This window comes from Colletes latitarsis, chromosome 3 (genome assembly GCF_051014445.1).
Source record: "Colletes latitarsis isolate SP2378_abdomen chromosome 3, iyColLati1, whole genome shotgun sequence".
Taxonomy (NCBI): domain Eukaryota; kingdom Metazoa; phylum Arthropoda; class Insecta; order Hymenoptera; family Colletidae; genus Colletes; species Colletes latitarsis.
The window spans coordinates 41,752,086-41,779,397 of NC_135136.1; the positions used below are offsets into that span (position 1 = coordinate 41,752,086).

The following is a 27,312-nucleotide window of genomic DNA, read 5'->3' on the forward strand; positions in this document are numbered from 1 at the left end:
AGTAAATTTTGTGGCAATAATATAAATAAATGGAACGGACTTACTACTTATTGTTAGTACATAGGTAGATACCAATGGGTCATCTATAAAGTAAAGAAACATTTGATTGTCTTCTCTCTAAAGGTCTATACGTATACCTCGTCTGTGGGTAAAAAGCCCAAGTTTGTCATGGGATAGTTCGTTACCTTCAACGCTAGATGGCGCTTATTTACCGACCTCAAGCCCCCTGGTGCTAAAACGCCCAAGTTTGTCGTGGAATAGTTCATACCGTCAACGCTAGATGGATTTCTCGACAAACTTGGGCGTTTTAGCACCAGGGGGCTTGAGGTCGGTAAATAAGCTCCATCTAGCGTTGATGGTAACGAACTATTCCACGACAAACTTGGGCGTTTTAGCACCAGGGGGTTTGAGGTCGAAAAATAAGCGCCATCTATCGTTGAAAATAATAAACTATTCCACGCAAACGGGCGGTTCTCTCGACTTTACGAGGCGGTTCGAAAGAGGGCATATGTCAGTTTGTCTTTGTTACTCTACAAGCTACGTACGCATGATCTGGCATAGTGTGACTAGTGCACCCGATGCTCAATCTTGTATCTCTGTTCATAAATGGGATGGGCGTTAGGATTGTTTCTTTACACGCTGTGATCGATCTGAATTAAAGTAATTGTTTATTTTATTATCGAAAGAGTTGTTTTATTTAATGACAAGATGACGAAAAGTTGGCATACGTTTCTATTTGTCCTATATTTTATGTGGCAAGGTAAGTCTCAATGAATTTTTAAATTACCCATAATTGTATACACCATTGTTATAAATTAAATTCTGCTTCGTTGGAAAATAAGATCTTCGCTTCATATAACCTCGTTTTAATCGATGCAATTAACAGTTTATTGTGATTATATTTAAGAGGTTATTAACAAATATATTTGTCTTTTAGTTGCATATTCCCATGAAGAATCTACTTGTCAAATTCCTACTGTAATAAGAGGATCATGGTTTTCATGGGAGAATGGAAGAAATACTTTGACTGAAATAAATGCTGAAACAATGACAAATCGTGGCATCTGTGTGAATATGGTAGAAAAGTATTTGGTTAATTATACATTTGTGTTTAGAAATGACAAATGTTACCATTGTGTTAACTTAATTGTTCGTACAGTAAATGTGTTGGAAAAACTTGAAGGTAAGGAACCCAGAATAGCTTGAGAAAAATTGATAAGGAAGCTGTAAAAACTATAGGTTATGTGTCTTACGTTTTCAGCAAGTTGTGTGAATTTGCCTAATGATGTTGAGCCAACTGTGGAAAATGTATGCAAAGGATTACAGCCAGATCAACAGTTAATAACACTATTTTCTGAAAATCATGTTCCTGTAAATTGTAGATCATCTCTTGAGGGTGTTTGGCAGTTTGCTTATCAGGTTAGTATTTAAATGTGCAATAGCAAAATGATTACAAAGGAAATTAATTATTTCATTCTTGTTACAGAATAGGTTCAGATTTACAGGAGAATGCGATCATCCTGATGCACAAATTCGATCCTGCCAAACAGCAGGAACACAGTTTTTGATAACTAATCAGAAATTCAATATAACATATAAACAGTGTTCGGGTATGAAGAACACTTTTGATGGAGGTAAAATTTCCTTTACTTGACCAAAATCCCAATGAATATTTTACATTTTTCTCACAATTTTTCTATTATAAATATTTCAGTTGTGGAGTATAGCTGTTTGGGAGATTGGTTCGTGGATAAGAATCATTTCTTCGCGGTTGCGAATACAAAAGAATCTCGAAAAGACGAGAAATATCGATGTTTCTTAAAAAATCGCGATGACGATCTCTTCATTGGAGTATCGATCACCGCCGAATGTAATACGTTGAAAACTGTTGAGAAAAGTCCTGAGCGTCTACGAGTAACGCCTGTTAAAGCTGAGGTGGTAGAGCCAGGATGTAGATTACCGGAAGACATGAGTGGACAATGGATAAATACCGCTAATATCGATGCAGATATTTTCATTAACGAAACGCATATAATCGAAACTTGGTATCCAGACGAAGGTCGTTACAGACGTACAATTTACGTTTGTCGCGAGTCGAGAGACAGTAGAGTCATGATGGCAAGATTGACTGTCGACGGATGGTATGTATACGTTGCATAATAATATATCGTGATGAATATCGTACCTGGTTATGTTTTCACAATTCGGTGAATCGTCTTTTCAGTCAAAAAGATTATGTTTGTTTCGATTTCGTGCGTCGACATCACAATATCATTAGATATCGACGCGGTATCGCGGTTATCAAAGACGATTTCCACACTGTTTGTTCTTGGGTGCAATTTCCTAACAAAGAAGCTTGGAAATACGACTTATTCTTGGGTGGGTGTAACATTCTTCTTACAATCGTACGGCCATCTACAATCGATATTTTTCATATCGATATCTTTTACACTTTTAGCAAAGAATCCGGTACCAGTACGTTGCCCAATAGCCGGGAAATACATGTTTACTCAAAAAGGGGACGTTCTATTTGAAACTAGAATTTTAGGCGGTGTTACATTATCTCCCCGTCCGAATATCCATTGCCAACAAAATATTTCAGATTTCTCGGTTTGCGACACCGATCAGAAAGAAATCGCGATTGACGAAACCTACTGCTTGTCGGTGGATTATTTAGGGAAACCCGTCGATATTTACAGTAAGTTTCGAATTGTCACGAGTTAAAAGATACTTCTTACGCGTTATTTTATTTCGACCGTGTTAGGTTTGCCGGATTACAAAATGAAGTGTATCGGATTTTGGAAAGAAAATTTGAAGTCGTACTTGATAACATACGACGAGTTGGATCCGTATAGTAAATATCGTTGTTGGGTGTATCAGAGGGCCGATTTAAATAGAGTCCTTATATCGCAAGCTATTGGTCCATTCTGCGATCTTAAACAAGACGTTACAAGTAATAATTATACCGAAGGCGCGGCAGTTGCATTAGAACTACAGGTAAATTGAAATTGATTTTACGTATCTTTTCTAAATATACAGGATGTCTGACTTTAATTTATAAGTGCAAATTACTCGTAATAGCGAGTTAACGCTATTTTAATCATAATTTTAAATGTAGGAATACGAGAGAGAACGTGACCAATGTCCGATGTATTTCGATGATGGGGCTAATCCCTGGGTAGTAACCGAAAATTACATCAAAATATTTAAATATGGCAATGGAGGAGTACAAATTTCGAGTTCGTATGTATCATTCATTTCGATAATTAGCGTAGTTCACATAGTTTTAATTAACGCGTAGTACCTTTAATGTCTGCTTTATCATGATAATATTAGTGTTATTTAAAGGTACTAGCAAAAGTATTAGACTTTCAATTTTATACCTTGATTTTTATCACTCTTGATATATTAATTCCGTCCATTTTGTGTACATACACTTTATTAAATCTGAATGTTGTCTACATATATCGAATTTTATAATGCATTTTTGTAATATACATTATAAATTATGAACAAACTTTTCTGATATTGTAACATATTATGATTTAGATTAATGTATGTTACAATGTAAAGTGCCTTGGCAAGTGTGCCTTTTTATATACTACAATTTAATACTAGTTTTAAGCATTATTTGTGCAAATCAAAGATATAATTGTAAGACTTCTAATTCCATCCATTTTACAAAGGCCTGATATTAAAAGATTTTTTTACAAGCATTGCAATGAAGTACAATCTTATATAAGATCAAGTATTAATTTTAATATTATTTTAATTATTTATATTTAAGATATGTAATAAATGTGTATGAATAAAGTTTTATACAGTTAAAATGTATATAAAGAATTTATTTTGTCCAGCTGACTTTTGGTATGTCAAAGTGTTCTGTTAAGCTATCCAAGTGCCTATTGAATTCTTCTACCCTCTGTTTATGTGTCATGGAGGCCTTTTGTTTTATCCTTTCATTTTGCTGCAAATAACATTCACTCAAATGTAATTATCTCTTAAGTTTAAAGGTTAAATAGATATTTACCATCTTTTCCTGCATTTTTTGAAATGCTATTTCAGCTTTTGTTCGTTTGATATCTGTTGTCTTAGATTTTTCTTCTTCTACAATTTTTGATACTTCCACTAGTTTCTTCTTTTTGCCTTCTTTATGTTTTTTTCTATATTCCAAGAGGTATGATAATAGTAGTATTGTTATTATTTATTAATAAGTAATACTTCTATTTTAAACAATATCCAGGACTACATGTAAGAACATTATTTCAGAAATTTAATGCAAATGAAATAGTATTTTATTGCAATTACAGTAAATTGGACTTTGAAGAAACAGTTTTAATTTATTATTTACTATTCGAAACGTATATTTTACTCGAGACCTGTCAATTTCAACATAACCTATATTAAGTATGAAATCTGTCATTTACATACTTCTTGCTAACCCCTTGATCATTTTTTAGTTTCAAAAGGCCCTTTGCTGCGTGTGCATAAGGGTCGTCGTTAGTTGGTGCCATTATTACTTTTGCAAATAAATATTTTTCTACAAAACACTATTTGTTTTCTACGCGTGAGACTGTCTTTCAACCACGCAGTGTGACAGCTCACACACAACTGTGTTACACAGACAAGAATTCTAATATATCGATTCTCGACACAACGTTCAATCGATTATATGGTGATGTCATACGCATCGCTGACGAATCAAAATGACTCATTTCAGTTTGAATGTTTGTTAATTTTATCCTAAACATTGTCATTTTAAAAACATATAATATTTTATTATTTTTGTCTCTTGATAATAGAAATTTCTTTAAAGGCGATCTCCCATTTGAAAAAAAAATGGATTACATATTTTTATTCCGTTATATATATATCTGTATACGTGTATATACATAACACAACTGTTATATTTTTAAGGATCATAATAAATCGGTATAATATTGTTAATAATTCTCCATTAATTATACAAGTTTACTTAGCATCATGTTCGTGTACATACAGCGATCAAAAGTACTCTATGTCGTGACGTATTAATCTTAAGTAAATAGTTCCGAGAATATGTACTATATGATAATTGATATTATTATGCGCCTGTATTCATACTAGCTGAAACTGTCTCTATGTTGACCAGTAAATGCTATTTTTCTTTCATGGTTTTAAGTTACAGAAACGGCACTGTTATTTAAACAGACTATCTAAAAACACAATATAAAAAAGTTACTTATTCCTAACGTGCTTGCAAGGATGAACGTGTCTCATTATTGTTCACACGAGCATATTTGGCTTAAGCATAACATCCTTGGTTTCTTTTCATTCAATTTTCGACGAGTTATATATTGTTTGAACGAAGAACAGCTAAAGCTTAGATACAAAAAAAATTTTCTACAGTAATAAATCAATCCAATGTGAAATCATCGCTGAACACTCCCTCGTACGTTTGATCCCAATTCTGCTATCAATATTTTGGGCTTTTCGATAAGAATGTATAAGTATGTAAAATTTATTACACGTATTAGCGAACACCACTTCTAGAATGTGCTATAAGCCACTGCAACGTAATATCGATATTGTCTTTTTCTTTGCACGAAATGCTATAGCAACAGATCTCGCGATCTTGAATAGCAGCTAAGTTCCTAGAAAAATATATTATTTAGTATTGTTTTGCCACTGTACTCATTTTCATTTTTCTCAAAATAATATACATACATTCTATCTATGAGTCCGTTTTCATCTAAAGCACGGTCTAAATCCCTTTTGTTGCCAAGAACCAACACTGGTATACCAGCCAGTTGAGGTTTATCCAATAAATTGTGCAACTCATTGCGACTTGCTTCTATTTTGTCAAAATCTGCTGCATCTACCATATAAACTATCGCATTCACCCCTCTGCAATATCTTTCCCACATAGATCTGAACCTTGGTTGACCTCCAATATCCCACACCTTTATGGTAACGTTGCCTTTTGTTATTTTGCGCATGTTAAAACCAACAGTTGGAATCATGTCTTCGCTAAATTGTCCAGACTGAAAAAACAAACATGTTTTTACGATCGTCTTAGACAACAAAACATTTTAAAACAATATGAGTAGTATCCTAAGAAATTATATCAGTATCTAAACTCTCATTAAAACGTATTAACATCTGAATCTCAATGCAAAGAATAAAAGTAATAGCCATTAAAAACTCTTTCCTCTAACAAAATTATCGTAAAAATGCGTATTTATGGAATTTTGGAGCAAGGGCGGATACGAGAACAATTTACATCTACGATAGACGAAATTATTTCGAACGGGTTATAGAATATAACCAAGACGGTGCATGTTACATTGTTTCGCAAAGGTGAATTTTATATGTTTAACATCAAACGACCATAAATTTTGAAGACCGGGAATAATAGAGTTGCGACAACGGTTAGAAACTTTCGTACCGCTATGACATTTACGAAGGTAGTTTTTCCACTGTACTGCAAGCCGACGAGAGTAAGTTCCATTTCCTCTTTCCAAAAGAGGGACTTAAACCAGTCCAAAATCCGATTGATGAGGGCCAACATGTTTTATACGATCGGAGGAAATCCAGCTCCACCGGTAGAAATTATAAATTGTTCACTTAAAGTGCGCTGTTCACTGTCTTTGACATATAGTCATTTGCGTTCGAGTACGACGTCAGGTTGTCAGATCCAGAGGTATGCACCGCGCTAGTCAGTAACTGACAACAACTAACCGCGCGGCACTCGAGTGTTTCTGATGCGTCACAAGATGCTGTGCCCAATTTTATCTCTCAAAAAACCGATATCTTGTGTATCAGACGAGTTTATCGTGGAGGTAGTCTACGGTGTCCAAGCGTTCTTAACAGTTCGGGCATTGACGTGCAACAAAAGACGTTGCAGCGATTCTCAATTCGACGTTGCCCGCATTTTGGTACAGTTCCGTGGATTAATAATTCAGCGACCAAGTAAACGTTGGCGACCTCTGTTCGGTTATCCACCAGTCTATTATCGCGTGTATATGCACAGCTGCTGTCATAGTTTTACATTGTCTATAGAAAATGCATCCGTACTGCATATAAAGTTTAAAATTATGCAGTGCTCGTAAAATTGGAGAGTTAATTCTCTGAAAGAGTAGATTTCCTACAGAGGCACGCGAACGATTGGTATGATCAAGTATAAACGTTCTGTAATATTTATGTTAATTTATTTGACTAATGAGTACGTAGGCGAAGAAAATAATTATGTGTCATCGCATTGAGAGACGATAACGACCGTTATTATAGACGAACCGTCGCGGCAGTTGATTCTCGACAGTTTCAGGTTGCTACATACATTGTAGGTAGACAGTGGTTTTCAACCTGGGATTGTAATAAACGAAGTTTTGTAATTTCGTTCTTTTTAATGTCGTTACTACAATATCTAACGACTTTTAACAACTTTTCATGCAAAAACGAACCGATGGTTTAGGTTTCTATTCGATACATTTGATGTTGATTTGTTTAGGTGTTACGTTAAATAAAATATTACGACGTATCGATTGAGAACTATTGTTTCTGTATTTATAGAAGCCATCACATCGCGCATATAGCTACATGCAAATGCACCTGGAACGAAATCGATTTATTTCTCTTGTTATCCGTTAAAAACATTCTAAAATTATTTAACGATAAGCACGAATTCGTAGCACAGTAAATTTCAGTCGGTTTATTTAATCATTTTGTAAAACCGTATCGTGTGAATAACTACATGACAATTACTAAAATCTGGTATCTTATCGGCGTACAGGATAACGAGGCACAATGCAATTAAGTCCATGTTGCATACACGCGATAATTAGTTTTAAATTGTTTTATTCTGCGAAATAAAAGAATAACCAGAGACTCTGAAGATACATAACGTCACTCATCGCTGTCCATATTTAATTCCATACTTAATCTTCATTTAATTCATTTGGATCCGTCTAGCAATTTGCATTCCAGCGTCCTGTTTATTACATCCCATCGTTGGGCATATAATTTAATCGCCTGGTCGTGTCTCGGTTCGAGAATAATAATGTCGATAAATATTAAGTTCGTGTCTAGACAGCTTTTTTTTTTACTAATTTAAAAATAGGAAAAAATAAATTTAGCATTTGGAGAAGGTTATGTTAACGTAAGAAGTATACAAAGTTGGTTTTTAATATTCAAAGCTGGCGATATGCCATTGGAGATTGAGCCAAAACGTAGACCGGAATTTGATGTAACTGTTGTTTGCTCGACAAAGACTGGAAATGTTTTATTCGAATAATAGATGACCAATAAGACCAACGTGTAGCTTTTAGTCGTAACGTTTATTCGATCGAACAGTTAAATTTTTATTTAGTTATCGTTTATTCGTTAATAAAAATTTTTATCTAGATAGGAATTTTGCCTATCATCGATCGAGTTACACCATAGAAAAATTCTTTCTCGCTATGTCTGATATTTAGAAAATGATAGTTGTTTACAAAATTACAATGTAACTTAAGTAACAACAAAAAGAGAAATAAGACGTTTAAGACTTTCACGGCCCAGGATTTTACAGTCGACACTGTTTGAGGTTTCTTATAATGAAAGCCACAAACGCGACGGTTTATTGTACGATAAGATGCTCGTCGAGTTGCAACAATAGTCATATTACAACGTTGTACTTCCCTCCAAGATTCACTTTAAAATTATCGTTCAAAGAGTCGTATCTACGATACTCGTATAATTTATTATTAATAGCGTTATAGGGTAGATTCATCGATGGTTTAAGTATATGTTTGTTTAAGATTGTCATTATGGATCATCACGCTCGGATTTAATCCAGACGCATATTAGTATCTTGTTATTACATTAGAAAATGTTCGATACTCGATTTTATATTTAGTATTTTTTGGCAGGTTGTGAGGAGGGGGGAGATACGTTTTAATTCGTAGTGTCTTATATTGGCATCAGTTTCGCTTATTCGAAAGTTTATGTACATAGCCGCGATTACAAAACAATCATTAATTTCTGTGTAAATTTCTGTTTGCTCCATTTTTTAACAACTCTTTATTCGTAATAATATCTAGATGTAGATTCGTACGTAAATTATCATTATGCGTGCGATACTTATGGTATCTGACTTTACTTTTATTTCTTTCTCATTTCCTTTCATTCTTTAAGCTTTTCCGTTCGTGTGTCGAAATGATTGCTACCTTCGTTTCTCATTATTATTATTTTTTTTTTTTTTACCTTATGACAGTACAAAACTAACCTACCTATGTACAAGGTGTACGAAACGTGCAAAGCGAACGAAACACCAAGTGGACGTTTTGTGCACATCGATCGTATTCGTCGTAATTCGATCTTTTATGGTCTGTCCGCATGGTACAAAGTTCAAAGGATCAGCGATCTACGCGATCGGTTCCCAACCGCTACGATTGTACTGATACTTACTAGTCGCACAAACGATTGATGCTGATTAAGAAATTTCTATAAAAAAGAACAAACGTGAGCAAATATCCATAACAATATTACAAACCGCGATCGCGCGAAATTTGATGATTTAGACGGTCGGAAAGAATTTTGATTTATGCAATACACGAATGATTTACATCACAGATCTCATGGATCGCGAGCGGTCGCATAAAAAAATAGAAATAGGTAACTATCTGAGGGAGAGGAGTGAAGAAGTATTAACGGTGCAGAGTCTTAAAAAGTTTGCTAAAAGAAATACAAACGCTCGCTGTTCTAAACTCTAACAACAATTTCAACAACCATGATTCTGAACGCTCTGTTAACGATTTCGTTCTGAGCAAAAGATTTAAATACAGGACAGCGTGGTAAAACAAAAAAAAAGGGAAGTCGGGGAATTCGGTGTCTGTAACGATGCGTTCTGAATCGAAACCTTAATGTCTAGATCACAAGTGACACGCGATCAAATACGTTTCGGTAATCACAGCTCTGATATCGGTGACCGTGTTGCAGACCGAAACGGGACGTTTTGTGCATTCGTTTACGACGAGACATCGACGACGGATCGTTCGTGGCGCGCCATTATTAAGTTTCGTTGTGAATTTGAACGATCCTCGCACGCGCGATGGTTAGAACACATCCTAGATATTAAGGCACATCCGTTTACTTTCGCAAGGCACGTTGGAGGAATCTAACATTTGGTCGTCGAAAACGTACGTTTCCTTTGCTTTGCTCGGCTTCGCGATGCGTATAACATAGTCGGCAAAAAAGCCAATCAGCGAGAAGTCCTAAATACGGGGTGGACCGTCAGAAATGTGGATTAAAATTGTATCGTTTCATAGGACAAACGAGATGCATGGAAAGTTATCGATACTTTTTCAATGAAACCGTATGTTCCTTTCCCGTTTAGGCCGCCGTTGGTCACCGGTGACTGACACTTCGACACACGACGCTCTCTTAACAAATAACCATAAATAAACTAATGCTCGTAAAGTTCTACGTAACGACAATGTCATGGGAAATACTCTAAATTAATAAGTACACCATTCAAATATTTAATATTCCTAGTTTTTACATAATAATTTAAACAAGTACTTGGGATAATCCAGAACGCCTCGGAGGCGGGAGAAGCATGCAAAATTCGCTCGTCATTCGTGATAAAGAATTTTCGTAAAAAAGAAAAAAAAACAAATTTAATTTTGGTAATAATATCAGCACCTTCGCTAACGAAACGCGTCGATGCGGAAGGTCATCGATCCGAAGTGAGTCCGTTGTCTTACGAAAAGAATACAGATTTCACGAAAAAAGATATCGATGACCTCGGTTACTCCAGAAACTATCCTGGCGTCTAATTCATCCTACAAAACCATTAAAAACAGACAATCATGCATTTAGTTCCTACTGGACCACCCTGTATGTACCTACAATCAACTATACAATAAATCGTTAGATCGTTCTTATTACCGATTAGTAGAAAATTGCAAACTTTGTACAATCCTTCGATTTCTCGTTCAATATAGATATATATTCATATATATATATATTTTTAAATTCGAACTGAGTGGCTTTCGAGTCGAGCATACCGAAAAGACGATGTATTTTATGTACAATGCTGAACATATCGTACACCATGCACACGACCGCCGCGCAGATCGAGCGCCTGCCTCTCTAAATGCGAATTTATTGGCCAACGATTCGGTACTGTCCACGGTTTAAATATGCAAACGTTTGTACGCGTAAGACCAGCGTACGACTCGTTTAATTTCCATCCCGTTGTTTGTCCTGTTAAATGTTTACGAACGAAGATACACGTGAATTTCGTTAAATTTTCGTGCCTGCGCGCGCGAATGTTTAGAGATCTTCTGCGCATGCACGCGGTTTACGTAACGCTCCGGGCTCCCGTCTCGAGACCGTTCCCCGTTGGATCTGAATTAAGGTCACCGGCTCTCGAGCAACCGACAATAAAAGGCAAACGAATAATTCTAACGGTTCCGACACCGAAAAAACGAGATCTTCCCCGAATTGTATAATCGAATAACGATCGGTGGCATTGTTACGCAATCCTGATCCAAGACTCACCGTTAACTCTCTTATATAATTCCCTGTTTTTATATAATCTATGAACCGTCGTTGCCACCGCGCGCGAGCACAACCGATGACAGCAAAAATATTTTGCGGGCTGGCATCCCGCGCCTTTAAAAATTATGTAAACCGTAAATATTGCTCCGATGTCTGTTCTAATGAAACGGAGTGTGTCCGGAAGGGGGGAAGCGAACCAGCCAATTTCACGCGGTTTGCGAGATAGCGAGAGTCCCCGTCTGGCCGCGGAAACCGCGGCAATTTCACCACGGTCAATAAAAAACCATTACTCCTCCCCGTCTTACCTTGCTTCTGTACCGTAATGCGACGAAAATCACCGTCTCTCCGGCAATGTACGATCGCCGCGAACATATGTATCCGAATTGCTCGTTGTGTAATCGTCGCCTGCGTCCCCGGGTTCCCGTCGCGATTTTATTAACGCGAAGGTTTCCTTGCTCTCGACGACGGTCGTGGGCGGGTGTACGAACAGCGTACCCAGGAAGGGCGTCACGGGATACCTGGATCGGCGATCCGTGACATTGAGTCGCGACACATCCGGGTCGCACCGTCTCGGGCACGTTCCTCTCGTCCTACGCTCACCCTTTGCTACTCCTCTTTCTATTCCTCTATTCCTCTACGAATACGCGGAACAATTTTGTACTATTTTACTGTACACATGCTTTCTCGATGTTTCGATGCCCCGCTGAGATCGCGAAGGATCGTCGGACCGGAAGCGCGAACAGAGCGAAACCCGGATGCGACTTGGAGGATCGATGGTACAAGGGGGATGAGATGAATCGATGACGATCTAACGACGTGGCGCGATCGGGTCATTCGGTCGTCGTGTAAGATTTTCGAAGGTTCAGCTCCGACGCCGCTAGGCTGTCCCCCTTCACGTAATAATCGGCGGCGTCCCTTCGTCCCGACGACAACGAGTTACCAACCGCCCCGTTCGACACCCCGTTCGCGTGTTGACTGTTCGACTGGTGGCCCTTTGCGACCCCGTTCGCCACTGATCGTTTCTTCTGCAGATAACTCTGCTGGTAGAACTCGTTGAACAGGAAGAAGAACATAGTCGCGTGCAGACCGATCCACCAGACGAACGCCTTCGGGTAGTTGCAGTCGATGAACAGCAGCTGAAACGCGTGGATCATCACGGCGACGAACTGGATCATCTGGAAAACGGTCAGGTACTTCTTCCACCAGAGGTACGGCTGCAGCCTCGGGCCCATCGCCGCCAGCAGATAGTACGTGTACATCACGATGTGAACGAACGTGTTCAGGAGCCCGAAGAACGTGCTGTGGCCGCCTGGAAATCAAAAGATCCAGCTTCGGTTAAGGTGGGAAACCACTGTGATCGATTGAAAAAATAGAAATTTTGTATCTCTTTTTAATGCTTGGGATTTTAAGAATTACCTCCTAAAATATCCAAGTAAAATTCACTAAAGGATACATCGAAAACGAAAGAAAGAAAAGCTTTGTTGGGTCTTACGTGACACCGGAAACTCGGGACACCTATGACGCTATTTAGTTTTATTTTTATCTGAAATTTCAATAACCCTGCATTAGCTGCACGCTGACAAATCGCGTGTACCGAATTTTTTTAACGGCAAAAACGAAAGTTTCTGTGTCAACGGAACGAATAAATAATATTAATCGAAGGAGAAAAAGAATCCGATCCAGGGCATACGGACACGCACGTGTTTAATGTCCAGTTTACTTTTTATTCCCTGTTCATGTCTCACGAAATAATCTCACGATGAGTAATTTACGGGGTTTACAAGCTTCGATTTAATATTGGTAAACTTGTAGTAGAATTTCATGGCTGTTCTCCCATTTGGGCGATGCAACAATGTTAATTAAAATCAATTATCGGTTGATAAACGGCGTCACTCGACCCAACGCAACGAACAATTGAATTGCTGCTTAATCTTACGATTTAATCATCGATTCTACGTACCAGGTGTAAATTTTACGCCGAACCACACTGACATTGGCATGCAACCATGGTGAATGACGTGCAACGTCGACACGTGATCATTCTTCTTCCTCAGTACGAAGAAGATCTACAAAGACGACGAACAACAAGAGATCTTAGACAATTGGTTGATGATCGAACGCTGAGGCTGATCGTTAAGACTCGATCTTTACTAGATTACGATTACTTACCGTGTCCATGAATTCCGTGAATTTGGAGAAGTAATACCACCAACAAACGTGCACCATCTGCGTTTTGCAAAATAACGATTAAACTCTTATAAGTTCGAGATCGTGTGAAACGTAGCAAGAGAGGCAAATCGTCGGAGATCGAGCCATCAGCAGCGTCGAGATCAAGTCTAATATTTGCATAGTAATCCTCGATCCCATCGCCACTGATAGAGTAAGATTATGCACTAGTTATAAACAAAAGAAACTGTAATAGCAATCAAATGCTCCAAAGATTTGCTCTTGATAGGTTCGCGGGAACGATAGTCTGTAATTTGTTCGGATGTATATCGTTCTGTGAATCTACGGTGATAGCTATCGAGTGATGAACTGTAAGTAAATAAAATTGTCGTCGTGTAAGTGTATTTATTTTCAAGTTTTTTTTTTTGTTCTTTCGCACACAATTTGTTAAGTGGTGTTAATTGCATTAAGCGGCTGGTTTGAAGTGAGTTAGCTTGCCCGATTAACTACTGTCTTTTTCAAATACTACTTGGAAACTTAGTGGCGTGGAACGGTAAAGTTGTCGAGTAAAGATCATGTTAATAGAAAGAAAAAAGGAAAGACGCGAAAGAGAACGTAAACGTTCGAAGAATTAAAAAGAAATTATTTCTCGTCTGAGAAACAATTTTCGTTTCAGAGTGTCGTAAGAGACACTTCGAAGCACAATTTATTTTTACCAAAGTAATTCTTTCGTAAGAAATATTAGTTGCACAGACTCGACTCAAGATTATACTTTTCAGGCGAATTTCCAGTTTAATCGTGTACTCGACAGAATGTTTGGAAAGTGTGTTGGATTTAGTGTAACGTTTGAGTGTTAATTGGGAATATCACCCACCCTTAGTACTTGGGGTCGATCGCTGTAGTCTACGGGTTGACACTTTAGAGAATAGTCGCCAGTCAGCCATCCGGACATTCCTATCTGCAACCACAACCGCCCAGAGTCCATTCTCCGATCAGTGAAAAAAAAAATAAATGGAAGAGGCACAAGGAACAAGGTACACGCGAAACGGCGTACACGCCACGTGGAAAAGCTTATCTACGACCGCAGTAATGATCTTTGGTTGCACACCGTTAATTAAGGTCGATGTCTTACCTATGCACAGGCTGTTTCCTTGAAATCAAACATTTACGAAACGCTTACGGATCCGTCGATGAAAACAGAGTAACGACTAATTTTCCTTCAGAGAATATTCGCCACGCCTACTTACACATCGATGGATTGAGGCTACGTTGCTGGAAAGAGGTCGGAATCGAAGGAAATAACATATACAATATATTCCCGTAATAAATGTAAAAATATTATTCTTTTATCTATCATGGACTGCTTTTCACGTTAGTCACTAGACTAATTGGAGTTTCACATTTATCCCAGGAATACAGTATATTGTTTCTACATTCTTTCTACCAACTTAAGCTCAGTCTATCGATGTATAAGACTGGAATCAGACGAGGGTCGAAATAGCGTACCTTCCTATGGGAATATACACCATTTTAACACACGTCCGTGCATGGAGTAAATGGATCTTAATCCAGCTAGAATGATCATGCAAGCAAACACAGTTAGGAACAGTACACGCACACAAAACAGACGAGAGACAGATATTCGAGGCTGCACAGGGTAATTCTAGAAAATGAGTCGTAAGCGTTTTCTTAAAAGGTCCATCGATGCATTTGCAAAGAATGACTTAAACGTTTGACAATTATTGCAACATGTTCCTGGTAACGATCGCTATCTTCTCATATTATAAGCGGAAAAAACGACGGTATTGAGAATTTCCTATTATCATTGAAAGCGAAGATTCGTCGAAAGATGCCACCGCAATTACACGTGCATCGACGCATCCTTTGAAATGGATATTAATCATGGGAAGATGCATTCGATAAAGTAAATTTTTCCCGACTTCGTTTGAACAAGTTTCGTGCCATGACCCAGTTTCTAAAATTATCCCCGTAAGGCCACACATGAACTGCAAGCTCTAAGGTAAGTAAAGACTCAGAAAAGCGACTGCGAAGACACGCGACAATCAAATAGTAAAGAAGCGTCAAGCGTTTTAGTACGATCTACTCCTCCTTAATAATTGAAAGCAACAAACAATCCGCATCATAGCATTCTTAAACTTCCACCATACGAGGCTCTTGAAAACATAGGACTTTTTAACATCAGCATATGCATATACGTCGCCACACACGAGTAAATAATTTCTAACAAATTTAAAAGGAGGCTCCTAAAATAAAACGTGTCTCTTCTTTACGAATTATTACACCCCTCGTATGTTACTACGATTCTCGTAATTTTTTAATAAATTAATTCACGTTAATCGGTTCAGTCACGTGTCGTTTAACAGCAAAGTAACAAAAGTTTTTCTCGGTATTTTCGTATTATTTCCATCATCGACTTCAGAACTGGTTATACTCGCTTTTAACAGGAAAATTATCGTTTCAAGCTTGATTAGTGTCTCGAGCAATCACACATAACACAATTTTTTGTTACACAGATACGCGCGTACGTATATACATATTTACAAGTACAGTTGGACAATTCGAATTGGCATTTGTTGAGTTCCGTCCCGTTCGAATGGCGGTCGATCATCGTCTATCTGCGAAAGAGACTACAGACAACTTACCCTCAACGCGATTGGATTGTTGCTATAGTCCACCGGTTGGCAACGGAAACTATAGTGGCCCCACCATCCGCCCATCAGGCTCTGTTGTTGTTGTTTGCAAAATTAACGTTTAATCCAGCACTCCTCGCTTTGCATTCAAATGCTTATATCGTACTTTGAGGGAAAACTACCCCTAGCTTTATTTACCAGCGTGTACGAGGTAAATAAACATTTCTTACACGACAAACGTGCATCAGAGGCTTCGTTTTGGTCCACCATGCAATTGTGTGTGTTTTATTTGAAAAATGGCAAAGCCAGTAACGAGAATTACGCAAATACTAATTAGGATCGCGTCATCGACGAGAGTCGACGACGATCTCGAACCCGATGCCTCGATGCACATTCGCGAAACATTTTTATATTTACACAGAAAATTTGTTTTCCACGGAGGCAGCAATTCATGCGACGAACACAACTTTGTTTGCAAAGATAACACGACATTCGATACAAAGGCGTGCACTTGGACTTGAGCACGACGGAGCACGTTACCTCGTAGAACAGCCATGCCGAGAACAGCATTTGGAGCATGTTGTAGAATACCAAGGTGTTCTTCAGTTGAAAGGGTTTCCTGTTCTCCATGAGTTTCGGACCGAGAACCTTCACGCAGTACACGTAGAACAAGCAGATGAACAAGGTGGGAAACGGCGAACTCATCATAAACCAATTCGTTGTTCTCTGATCTGAAACGAGAAACGAGCGACACCAGATAAAATTAACGATACATTTTGATATTTTGTTTTTAGAATTCATACATATTAAAAACGATCGAGCATCGATATATGGAGAGTCCTTTCAGGACAGCGTAGAAAAAAGGCCTTTCTGGCGCAATGGAAAAACGATTGCGAAAGAAATTTATGGATTGAGTTGGGTACCACGGTAAAAGTGTAAGAACCTCGACCTTGAGGTTTCTCCACGCGATATCCTTTCCTCACCCTTCGCGTCCTTCGCGAGTTCAATCAACCATCGCGTCACCGTGTTAAAACCAGTCGAACAGTCCGTTTCATTAACTCTCCTTGTCATTTACGCGTTCCGAACGACCTTGGTGCACTTTCATCCTGTTCTTCAGGGTCCTCCCGAAACGTACAGGAACGTTTCGAGGGAACCAGGATCCCCGGGGGCCTCTTTGTTCGTTCGGGGAAAATTCTAAATTTGGAAGCGAACATTCCAGAAATGTGATTCCATATGGTCGTATTTATGGCAGCAGGTTCTTCCCAGGACACGTGAAATGAATTATTCATTTTCGCCGAAATGCAGCGAGATGCTTCGTAATTCTACCCCTCCGGTTTCGTGGCTTGTCCATTCGTTGAAATCACCGACTCCGTGCCTCCCGAGCGTCCATAGCGATTCGCATTAACTCCACAAAAGACGTACAGTGATTTTTTAAATCTTCATAGCGTTGAAACTTTTTCCTTAAACTGTTAAGTTACGAATAAATCGAGCTTGAAGACTCATTTCGTTGTTCTTGCATTTATAAAACCGCCAAAGTACTCGTTATCCTTCCCATATAGTTTGGGAGTATTGTTCGTCCGCGAAAAGAAGGCTAACGAGTGTTTACATCCCCCACCATCACCGAGGACAACCACAAAGATCGACAATCGATGGCCTCCGCCAATAAACGCACCAAAGGTACGCAAATTGTCAGAAAATTTGTTTTAAAACTAAATAATAAATATGCATTTTACAACCGGTGACTTTCACGAAACCTTTCCTCTGTTTCTAAAAAGATGCTGCCAAGTCTACGTTGAACTTATGTAATCTCTTATCTGAAATATTGTTTACAGGAGAAAAATGAATAAAAAAATTTAGGATCCACGCTTTCGAGCGAAATCCAGACACAGATACCGTAGTCGGCGAAAGTTGGCATTACGAAAGAAATCGATGGGTTAATCTAGTCGATTCATTACCATCGAAAGTTGTTGGATATTAAATTTGGAAAATGTTTTGTCCCAGAAAGAATTTCGATATCATCGACAGTAACCTAGATATCGACCCTTTTGTTCCAGAATAAAAATTCTTGTAAAATAAAAGTCTTGCGCTAGAATTCTTATTTTGCTTTGTATTTTAGAATGATTAGAACCTCTTGTCCACGATCATGGTCACGGACTAATATGTGTACCTTTTTCGTCGTTTGTGTTTATCATTTGCATCCATTCATATGCTGACGCAATAAAGTGGACATTACTTATTCATCAGTTCAACCGAATTCTTTGTTGTCATTTCGCTCGTATCTGCATTATTTACATGCACTTTGCATCCCGGCTACATTTCGCTTTTTGCTTGTTTGTTTACGCTAAAAATAAATATTGGCGAACGTATTAAATCGCAATTATTACGTTCGAGTATCTAATTTTCTCGTTTCTTCGTATTCCGTTCGCGACCGTAGTTTACGCAACGCGTACGATTTCTTGCCTCGTACTATTGCAATTGCTTTTTCCCCTTTTACGGGTACATGCATCCGATTTACCGAAGATCCACAACGGGATCGAGAACGACTTATCGAACGAATGGTTCCATTGCTAAAAATGTGAATTATCACAAGCATGGTCACGAGCAAAATATTATTTTTTTAAATCGTCGACACGAAATGTAACGCGCAATTGCAAAATTGGAACGCAAACGTGCTCGACAAGTAAATAAATATATTTAATCTTTTATTATTGCTTTATACAGAGTTGTAAGTTCTTTTCCTTATGAAGTTTAAAAGATCTAAAATCGATTCCTTGAATTTCAGTGAAGTTGTTTCATGGAAACGTACGAGCCACGAGGTGGGGGGTTGTTATTGTACTTTTAAATTCATTTTTAATTTATTTGTCACCAATGACACAGACATGCCCATGAATAATTCGAGGAAACAAAAACCAGATATTCCGCGTAAATAACTCGTGAATATTCTACGGCGAAAATTGAAGGTAACCTACTTTTAAAATAAAATATTTAATTCGAACAGTGATTCTGCCTTTTTTCCATTGAACGATGAACTTAAAATATTAAATGAGCTGGAAGTATCGATGTTCCGACCAAGGTGCAAAGTTCAAGGATTCCATTGTGTTGTTTCGTCAATTCTGAAAAAGCTGGGAGGAAAAGAACGAAAGCAGAAAAGGAAGAACGAAACGGAGCAGCCCAGGACCCGGTCGAGTCTTTCTTGTTTCACCTTAATAAATTCGTGTCTAGTCACCGGGTGGCTGGTGATCGTCCCTGAGATATTTCTCAATGCTTAAGGTACGTTCACAAGAACGTTCAAGCTCCAGGAAATCGCCGGTTCGCTTACTTATTTATAAGGCTTGCTTGTTGCACGCTTACCTGCATGTTTGTCAAGTATCTCGTGGAGCCGGTCCACGTACTGCATTACAATCGACATTGTTCCTCGTTTTTTCCTCTCTGAGGGTGCCTTCACGAGATCCTCGCGACGTCAGAATCAAGGGCGTAGACTTCCTCGATCGAATTCGCGAGTTCCTGGAACAACGAACGACGGAAGGGTTAAGAGACGTGTCTTGAAGACCAAGGTCGGTCAAGATTTTTTTTCATTTCATTTGCCGTGTAAAAAATCTTGCCGCGCAGGAAATACGTTGCTTTCGGCCACCTTTGGTGGGAGGGGGAACAAATTCCCACCTGTTCTCGCGCCAATTCGGTTGGAGGCGACCATTTCGATTCGTAATTTAAATCTACGCATCTCGAATCTGCAACGACTTTCCTTTTAGACAATTGGATCGTTTTCCATTCGTCGATACGGTTTTTATACGAAATTACAAGGTGTTTGAAGGCTAGACGAACCTTTGGAGGCTCTCAGAAACCCGAAGCCACGTTATTCCCCAGGGTTGGCGGGCACATGAGAGCTCCGGTCGACAACGAACTTCTTTTGTTACACGAACGAGGTATTACTTAACGTCCGCGTAAAACTCCCCGGTTACATAAAATGTCGGCCGATTTGCGTCGCGATTTTCGGCGTGGACGTTGAATTAGAAGCGATCGACCCGGCTCGAAATTCACCGCGCGCCCCGATCGCTTACGAAATCGAATGCATAATTTTTTTTGTTATGGATTACACGCCACCGATCCGGACTCGCGCAATTCACGACCATGAATCGCCACGGCCTTGAACCACTGTGCCCGAACGCTCCTGCTTCCACCGTCGATCGGTCGAATTTCACTCGCGATCGTGATCGGTTCAGTTTATTTGTTCGAAGAACATTTTTGCGACGTCTAGGATAGATTAGAAGCTCTTTCTAGTTTAAAATTGTTCAAAAATAATTTTTAAATTCCTAGTTTAATTAAGTTTGCCCACCCCTAGCCTCTTCTTGGACTGCCAAATTGGGATCTATAGCGATACGCGGAGACGTCGATCGTTTCCAACGATTTTCCTGGCGTTGGACGCGGAAGAATCACGATAGCGGTTAATTGTTTATTTCGATGCTGTGGTTATCGGTGGTGATTAATGGCGTCCCTGAACACAACCTCGCGTCCGTGCACGTACGTCCGCCCAGCATGGTGGTCGGCTCAACGGACGCGGTTTGGTAACCCGTTGAATTTCGCTTTCAATACAACTCGGCCGACGAGAGAATTCTCGTCAAGGCCAATCGACAACGGACTTGAATGGGTGTCGTCATTTATCATCGGCCAGCCGGTCGCCGATTTGTACACGGACATCGGAGTCTGTAAGGCCACCTACCGTCCACTCGTCCTGTCCTTTCACCGATCGATCGGGAGGGGAAAAAACGGGGATCAAGATCCTACAGCCTTTCTGGATCGTGACAACCCCGGAACGATAAATACTAGCGACCAGAAACGCGGTAGTAACTTCGTTATCCGTACTATTAGGGGGTTTGGATCCATCAGGAGGCCGCCATATTGGTATTTTCACTTATAAAATCATCCAATAATATTTAAATACAATTGCGTGAAAGTCGCGCTGTAATAAAAGTTGGATAACACGGAAAATGGAACGGTGAAAGAATAAACGAGCTTTAAATACGTAATTATTAATAAGAGAAAAGATGGCGAGGGATAAGGATCTGCCAACGCCGGAAGCGTTCGCTGGTTACGAATTTCACAGGGAAGGGAATTGTACTGTAACGTTGATGTAACACGCGTTGCTGAACTATAATAAACCGTACGAGTATAAAATTATTGTCGATAAACGTGGAATACCAACAACATTGAAAGTGTAAACGTATCGGCCTCGTGACGGATTTTTCTTAGTCGCGGCGACGATCAGGTTTCGCACGATTACGAGATAATTGACCATTGTGGTGAAACGAGCGACACAATATACTGTCACGCACAGTCAACCCTCCCGGTACAACGCGAGTGTTCAAAAAAATGTCGAGTTTAAAGGACAGAGGAACCGTTTTCAGACTAGAAAGGCGATTCTTTTTCGTTTGATCGCGTCTTCGCTCGCGTTGCAAAACGAAAAGTCAAAAACGCGCCGAGCAAGCAAAATACCCGAGGAATAATGTTGCGAAAACTGTATACATTATAATGGGCCGGGCGCAGAAAACGGGCCAGCGATGGTGCGCCTCTTCGTGTAAGTTACGCAAGGAAGAATCGACCGCTCGCTCGTGTCCGCGTCGAAGCTGTGTGTCTCGACACTGGAATCGTCATTAACGATAGGATGAACAAACCACTGACCTCAATACGCGCGGGCTAAATGTTTCGATTCACTGGCAACAACCGCGACACAACACACGCACACTGTCGCGAATTAATGCACCGCGGTGGATCCCGAAAAAAAATTTACATACGCGCTCGATGATACTCGACCGATCTTTGGTCCGCCATCGCGATACCACCGGTACCCTAACGCAGAAACGTCGCTCCCATACGTTAGGATTAACCCCGACAAGGAACTGGGCCCCACAAATTAATTTCCACCGCCTTTTCGTGGGTCTAGGATCACATATTAAAAACGTCAAAGTGGGTCAACCCATCTGCATCTTCCAATAACACTAACTTTTATTGTGCCAAGACTGTGCACACCGATAAGTTCAGTAATCGAGTGAAAAGGAAGATAGAAACCTAGGGAATTAGAAATAAGTATATGTTTGGTACAAAGACGAGGTACAGTTATATGTCATTATTAACCCAACCTTGAGTTGCATAACTGAATGTACAACTTAAAAAGTAATCGAGAGGTATTCTATCGATTTCGATACTGGAAATCATTCGAAAGAGCTTCGTCGATGTTTGAGAGATCGTTTAAAGCTGCGAGGAAATAGCACTGATCGACATTTTGGAAGATCGTAACGCGCTCTGGATCGAGCGTTGTGTCAGCGTTGCAAAATAATTGCGCAACAACTCGTGACCCATCGTGGCGGACTGTTAATTGTTGGAAGGTGTTGGGCCTCGTCAAGGTTAAGAACTGCAGAGAAGTAAAAGTTGCAAACGGTTTAAACTGAAACGTTCAGCAAATACCTAGGAAAGAACAATATAGTTTTCTGGAGCAAGGATCGATGACGATCGAGAAACACAGTTTCGTGGCGCGAAGATTCGAATCGAGTCGAATAAAAATTTGAGGTTTGCTCGCTTCAGGCGGCTCTTATGCATTTTCCTACCCGACACGCGGCTGTTGCTATACTTTGTGGCATACCTTGGCTACGAATCGTGCTCCTTGGTTCGGTTATCGTTGCGAGAGATATCCGTTGGCGTTATGAAAGCTCGTAGAAGCGCGGGCGATGGAATGCTGCGGTTCGCCGCGCGGAATCGATACAGGAATTTGCTTTCTGCGGTAACAAGAAGACTCCTAATAATTCAAGCGGATTATTTTCGGTCACGAACAACGCAATTCCCATGCCATCTTTTCCCCGACGTGCTCGTAAACAATTCTACTCGTTAGCGGATACCGATATCGCGTGGAATAATTACAAACGTGTTCTCTCTTCTATTGAAAGAATCAAAAGAAGATGATTTATCATCGAACGAAAATAAGATAAACGTCGATTCTTCACTGTCTCGGGTACCAAAGTAAACATAAAAGCGTAAACTCCGTTTAAAAACTAAATTAACAATAATCAGAATAAAGCTCAATCGTCCCGGAGGACACTGAACTCCCACATCGTCGATTAGATAACGTCTTTTCGACGAACGTTGCAAAGTGTATTCTTTTTTTTTTATCTCAAGTCCATCACGTCGCCGTTTACCAGCGATATTAAACGTCAATTAAGCGTTTTATTTGATTATCCGCTTACGCATCCGTATCTGCCGGGAGGAAGTTTGCACAAAAAGGTGACTTTGGCCGTTCCGTGGGGGGAAAAGAACTTGCGAATTCGTGTTTCTCGGAAGCTTTCGAGACCGCTGAGATCACTGCTCATACCTCCCAGTGACACAATCGGTATTTATACTGGCAAGTTATTCACAATACAGTCGGTGCATAATCGTCTTAGGAACAGGGATTACTGGCGAGCGGTAAAATGACGAAAGCGACGTGATCGATCATTTCCAACCGATTCCTGACGAACGGTGCATTCGCGTGATGTGCGTAGATCGCGTAGATCCACGCTTTCGTAACGGAGACAGTGAAAAATCGAGTCTCTTCTCAAATATCTAGCTGGCTCGTGAAAGTTAATGCTCGACGCAGCGACTTTAGTCGCGTACAAATTATTTTAAATGATCTGCATTTAAACTGATAGTTTTTTATCTGCATACCAGCGACACTAAGAAGAACAGCGTCGTTTCGAAAACAGTATGTTGAGAATTCTCGTTCTAAGAGTCCCAGTTCTGGTCGATCAACGAGTAAATAAATAAGTATCGCGTGATTGTCGGGAAATTAGGCGTTCGCGGAGTTAGTACGATAGCTGGGCGCATCTTTATTTAACTCAAACTGCACCTAGCCGGAGTCTATTCGCACTCCGGCGTGTCTAAATATACTGTCACTCGAACCTTATCTAAATGCGGGAAAGATTATTGAATCTGAACGATGTCACTCGCGTCGAAATGGTATAATTTAACACGCGAACGGACTCGTACCATTGCCGTACGAAGGTGTACAATTAACGTTATACAATACCGGTCGTTAATTGCACGAAACAACTTCGTTGGACGCCAGTTGTTTACACGTGTCGCGGTAATGTGTAATTTAGCGACAGAGACGACCGTGCAGTCGCGCAGGAAACAAAAATTTATCTTCGATCGGGCACTGCAATCGAGCCTCCTGTATGAAATTAATTTATGTTTACGTCAAATAGACGATTTCGAAATATTCGGGCTGGATGTAATTCCTTTTCTTTTCACTTTAATTCCCATTGACGAGTATATCCTGTGCTTCGCTACGGGATTATAATCTGCAACTAACGACAGGAGAATGTGGCTGGATTTATTCTCGATTTATTTATCGTACGTTACTGCAAAATTGATTGCATTTGAGACACGAGTCGAATGCATTTGTACTCGTCGAATTTCGCGCTCGGATCCTTTTAAGAAATAAGTAATAATATTTTCGCAACTACGCGTCGAGCAATTTCCAATAAATATTCTTTGATCGATTGTAGATTATCGCGCTTGTGAAACGTCGGTTTTTAGGATTTGTCAAAGTTTGCGCGTTTGTTGCAACATTTCAATCAATTGCACGGGGACCAATTGGAATTTCGAAATCGTATTTTCACCGAAACCTGCTCAGATTCTTTTAGAAAGCACCTGTAAAATTCCATAACAGTTTAGTCGCGTTCAATCGATGCTATTACAGAAATATTTATCGTTCTTTTTAATTATTTCCATACATCGAGTGTGGTTCATTAAGTTTTCCTTCGTTTTTCTTAATGGCTTTACAGAGTACTTTGGATGGAAAATTTATGTTCTTCGCTAAGTTTCACGGAAAATAGTTTATGAATGTAAATGAAGTTTTTTAATAACTAGTAAAACAAACATTAACGTCATGAAACGATACTTTGTAACCGGAAAATGAACAGTAGATGGACTCGCCATGGACTCGACCTCCCATTAATTGCACATATTAAAAACCAACACTTAATAAGCGCTCAAACTGCTCATCATAGTTCAATCAGTCGACTCACGCGTTCACAAAGAATTACTTTTAACAACGATTTTCTAAACAAACAACTTTTATTGTATATAATTAATCCTATCTATAATAGCTAAAAAAATTCTGTTATTTTGAAAAAGGAAAGGTTATGACTTATAGTTTGAATCATCAGTCTCGAATGCGCCAAGCCAGATCGACCTATCGAGAAATCCATGCGGCCCACAACTGGGGACCGCACATCGAGAAAGCCTGCAACAATACAGTGTTTCCCAACCTTTTTTGGCTCGTGTCCCCCTTCTGAGGCTTATTCACTTCTCCGACCCCCACCTCCCACGCTCTTCGATCAAAACAATACTATAAAAATGTACCATAAGACCAAGTCCACTAATATACAGGGTGTTCGGCCACCCCTGGGAAACATTTTAATGGGGGATTTTAGAGGCCAAAATAAGACGAAAATCAAGAATACCAATTTGTTGATGAAGGCTTCGTTAAACAGTTATTAACGTTTAGAGTTCCGACTGTACTGAATTTTTTTTCTCGAAAGTGAGTGGGATTTCGGGGGTATGTCTTATGACCAAAAATTATTGCAATTGAACCCCCTAGCTAAAAATAATTTTTTTAGAACGATTTGAAATTTTTTTTTTCGCCGAGAAATTTAGGCACCTACTCCCTGTCGATTTTTCTTAAAATTTCGTTTTTCATTTTTAATAATTTTGTTTGACATCCTACGGAAATTTTGTCTAATACTTATTTGTAGGTACCCATGAGCTCTACTTCAGAAAAAAGTTTCATTGAAATATATTCACAATTGTAGGAGTTATGGCTGTTTGAAAATTGGACCACTTTTATGGGGTTTCTCGCATTTTACGGGGTCAAGGACCAACTTTTCGAATATTTTTGCAATTTGTACATATTTTACATTAAAATACGCGTAGTTTGCTTTTTTAAACATTAAAATCGTCCAATCCGTTCAGAAGTTATGACGTTTTAAAGATACACATGAAATTTCGGGATAACATTTCTAGCCAGAAATTATATTTTCGGTAAGGAATTTTTTTCTCGAAACTGAGTAGGATTTCGGGGGTATGTCTATTCACCAAAAATGCTTACAATTGACCCCTGCAACTAAAAATAATTTTTCCAAAACGATTTGAAAATTTTTTTTCCCGTCGAAAAATTTCACACCTTCTCGAATTTTTTTCTCGAAACTGGTTAGGATTTCGAGGGTATGTCTATTCACCAAAAATGCTTGCAATTGACCCCTGCAACTAAAAATAATTTTTCCAAAACGATTTAAAAATTTTTTTTTTCGTCGAAAAATTTCACACCTCGAATTTTTTTCTCGAAACTGGTTAGGATTTCGAGGGTATGTCTATTCACCAAAAATGATTGTAATTTATCCCTGCAACTAAAAATAATTTTTCCAAAACGATTTGAAAATTTTTTTTTCCGTCGAAAAATTTCACACCTTCTCGAATTTTTTTCTCGAAACTAACTAGGATTTCGAGGGTATGTCTATTCACCAAAAATGATTGTAATTTACCCCTGCAACTAAAAATAATTTTTCCAAAACGATTTGAAAATTTTTTTTTTCGTCGAAAAATTTCACACCTCGAATTTTTTTCTCGAAACTGGTTAGGATTTCGAGGGTATGTCTATTCACCAAAAATGATTGTAATTTATCCCTGCAACTAAAAATAATTTTTCCAAAACGATTTGAAAATTTTTTTTTTCGTCGAAAAATTTCACACCTCGAATTTTTTTCTCGAAACTGGTTAGGATTTCGAGGGTATGTCTATTCACCAAAAATGATTGTAATTTATCCCTGCAATCGAAAATAATTTTTCCAGAACGATTTGAAATTTTTTAATTTAATTGTTAATAACTTTTTAACGAAACCTCCATCAACAAATTGGTATTCTTCATTTTCGTCTTATTTCGGCCTCT

General features: G+C 39.0%; 4 protein-coding genes across 6 annotated transcripts in view; 1 reads left to right on the top strand and 3 right to left on the bottom strand.

The window, feature by feature from the left end:
- Window positions 1-589: 589 nt before the first annotated feature.
- On the top strand, window positions 590-3,307 carry Udt (protein undicht). Its single transcript, XM_076762346.1, has 9 exons — window positions 590-760; window positions 938-1,183; window positions 1,262-1,419; window positions 1,487-1,634; window positions 1,715-2,141; window positions 2,225-2,379; window positions 2,459-2,698; window positions 2,765-2,997; window positions 3,119-3,307. Exons 1-9 carry the CDS (start codon window positions 709-711, stop codon window positions 3,299-3,301), a joined length of 1,842 nt encoding a protein of 613 aa, XP_076618461.1. The 5' UTR covers window positions 590-708; the 3' UTR covers window positions 3,302-3,307.
- Window positions 3,308-3,421: 114 nt separating this feature from the next.
- Window positions 3,422-4,571, bottom strand: LOC143340425 (protein FAM32A). The gene is made up of 3 exons (XM_076762353.1): window positions 4,432-4,571; window positions 4,031-4,163; window positions 3,422-3,967 (listed from the first exon to the last, which is right to left on the bottom strand). Exons 1-3 carry the CDS (start codon window positions 4,512-4,514, stop codon window positions 3,845-3,847), a joined length of 339 nt encoding a protein of 112 aa, XP_076618468.1. The 5' UTR covers window positions 4,515-4,571; the 3' UTR covers window positions 3,422-3,844.
- On the bottom strand, window positions 4,432-7,073 carry Arl8 (ADP-ribosylation factor-like protein 8). The gene is made up of 3 exons (XM_076762352.1): window positions 6,428-7,073; window positions 5,707-6,023; window positions 4,432-5,633 (listed from the first exon to the last, which is right to left on the bottom strand). Exons 1-3 carry the CDS (start codon window positions 6,548-6,550, stop codon window positions 5,513-5,515), a joined length of 561 nt encoding a protein of 186 aa, XP_076618467.1. The 5' UTR covers window positions 6,551-7,073; the 3' UTR covers window positions 4,432-5,512.
- Window positions 7,074-8,296: 1,223 nt separating this feature from the next.
- Window positions 8,297-27,312, bottom strand: part of LOC143340423 (very long chain fatty acid elongase AAEL008004) — a 46,243-nt gene continuing 27,227 nt past the window's right edge. For 2 of the 3 annotated variants that reach the window (XM_076762350.1, XM_076762349.1), the window contains exons 2-7: window positions 19,692-19,844; window positions 16,881-17,071; window positions 14,564-14,647; window positions 13,693-13,749; window positions 13,484-13,589; window positions 8,297-12,832 (exon numbers count right to left, since the gene is read on the bottom strand). In XM_076762350.1, the coding sequence (XP_076618465.1) occupies window positions 12,354-12,832; window positions 13,484-13,589; window positions 13,693-13,749; window positions 14,564-14,647; window positions 16,881-17,071; window positions 19,692-19,749 (975 nt within the window). In that variant the 5' untranslated portion in view covers window positions 19,750-19,844 and the 3' untranslated portion in view covers window positions 8,297-12,353. Of the gene's footprint in view, window positions 12,833-13,483; window positions 13,590-13,692; window positions 13,750-14,563; window positions 14,648-16,352; window positions 16,434-16,880; window positions 17,072-19,691; window positions 19,845-27,312 lie in introns of all 3 variants that reach the window. The other variant, XM_076762351.1, reaches the window with a different exon arrangement.

Bases quoted from the DNA above. Each gene is read 5' to 3' on its own strand.
- Udt (XM_076762346.1), top strand. From the start codon at position 709: ATGACGAAAAGTTGGCATACGTTTCTATTTGTCCTATATTTTATGTGG. The intron at 761-937 runs GTAAGTCTCAAT...TTTGTCTTTTAG, and splicing joins CCTATATTTTATGTGGCAAG to TTGCATATTCCCATGAAGAA. The intron at 2,380-2,458 runs GTGGGTGTAACA...TTACACTTTTAG, and splicing joins GAAATACGACTTATTCTTGG to CAAAGAATCCGGTACCAGTA.
- Arl8 (XM_076762352.1), bottom strand. From the start codon at position 6,550: ATGTTGGCCCTCATCAATCGGATTTTGGACTGGTTTAAGTCCCTCTTT. The intron at 6,024-6,427 runs GTACGAAAGTTT...TTGTTTTTTCAG, and splicing joins CCTTCGTAAATGTCATAGCG to TCTGGACAATTTAGCGAAGA. The intron at 5,634-5,706 runs GTATGTATATTA...ATATTTTTCTAG, and splicing joins AACGGACTCATAGATAGAAT to GAACTTAGCTGCTATTCAAG.
- LOC143340425 (XM_076762353.1), bottom strand. From the start codon at position 4,514: ATGGCACCAACTAACGACGACCCTTATGCACACGCAGCAAAGGGCCTT. The intron at 4,164-4,431 runs GTATGTAAATGA...CTTGGAATATAG, and splicing joins GATCAAGGGGTTAGCAAGAA to AAAAAAACATAAAGAAGGCA. The intron at 3,968-4,030 runs GTAAATATCTAT...TGTTATTTGCAG, and splicing joins AAAAAATGCAGGAAAAGATG to CAAAATGAAAGGATAAAACA.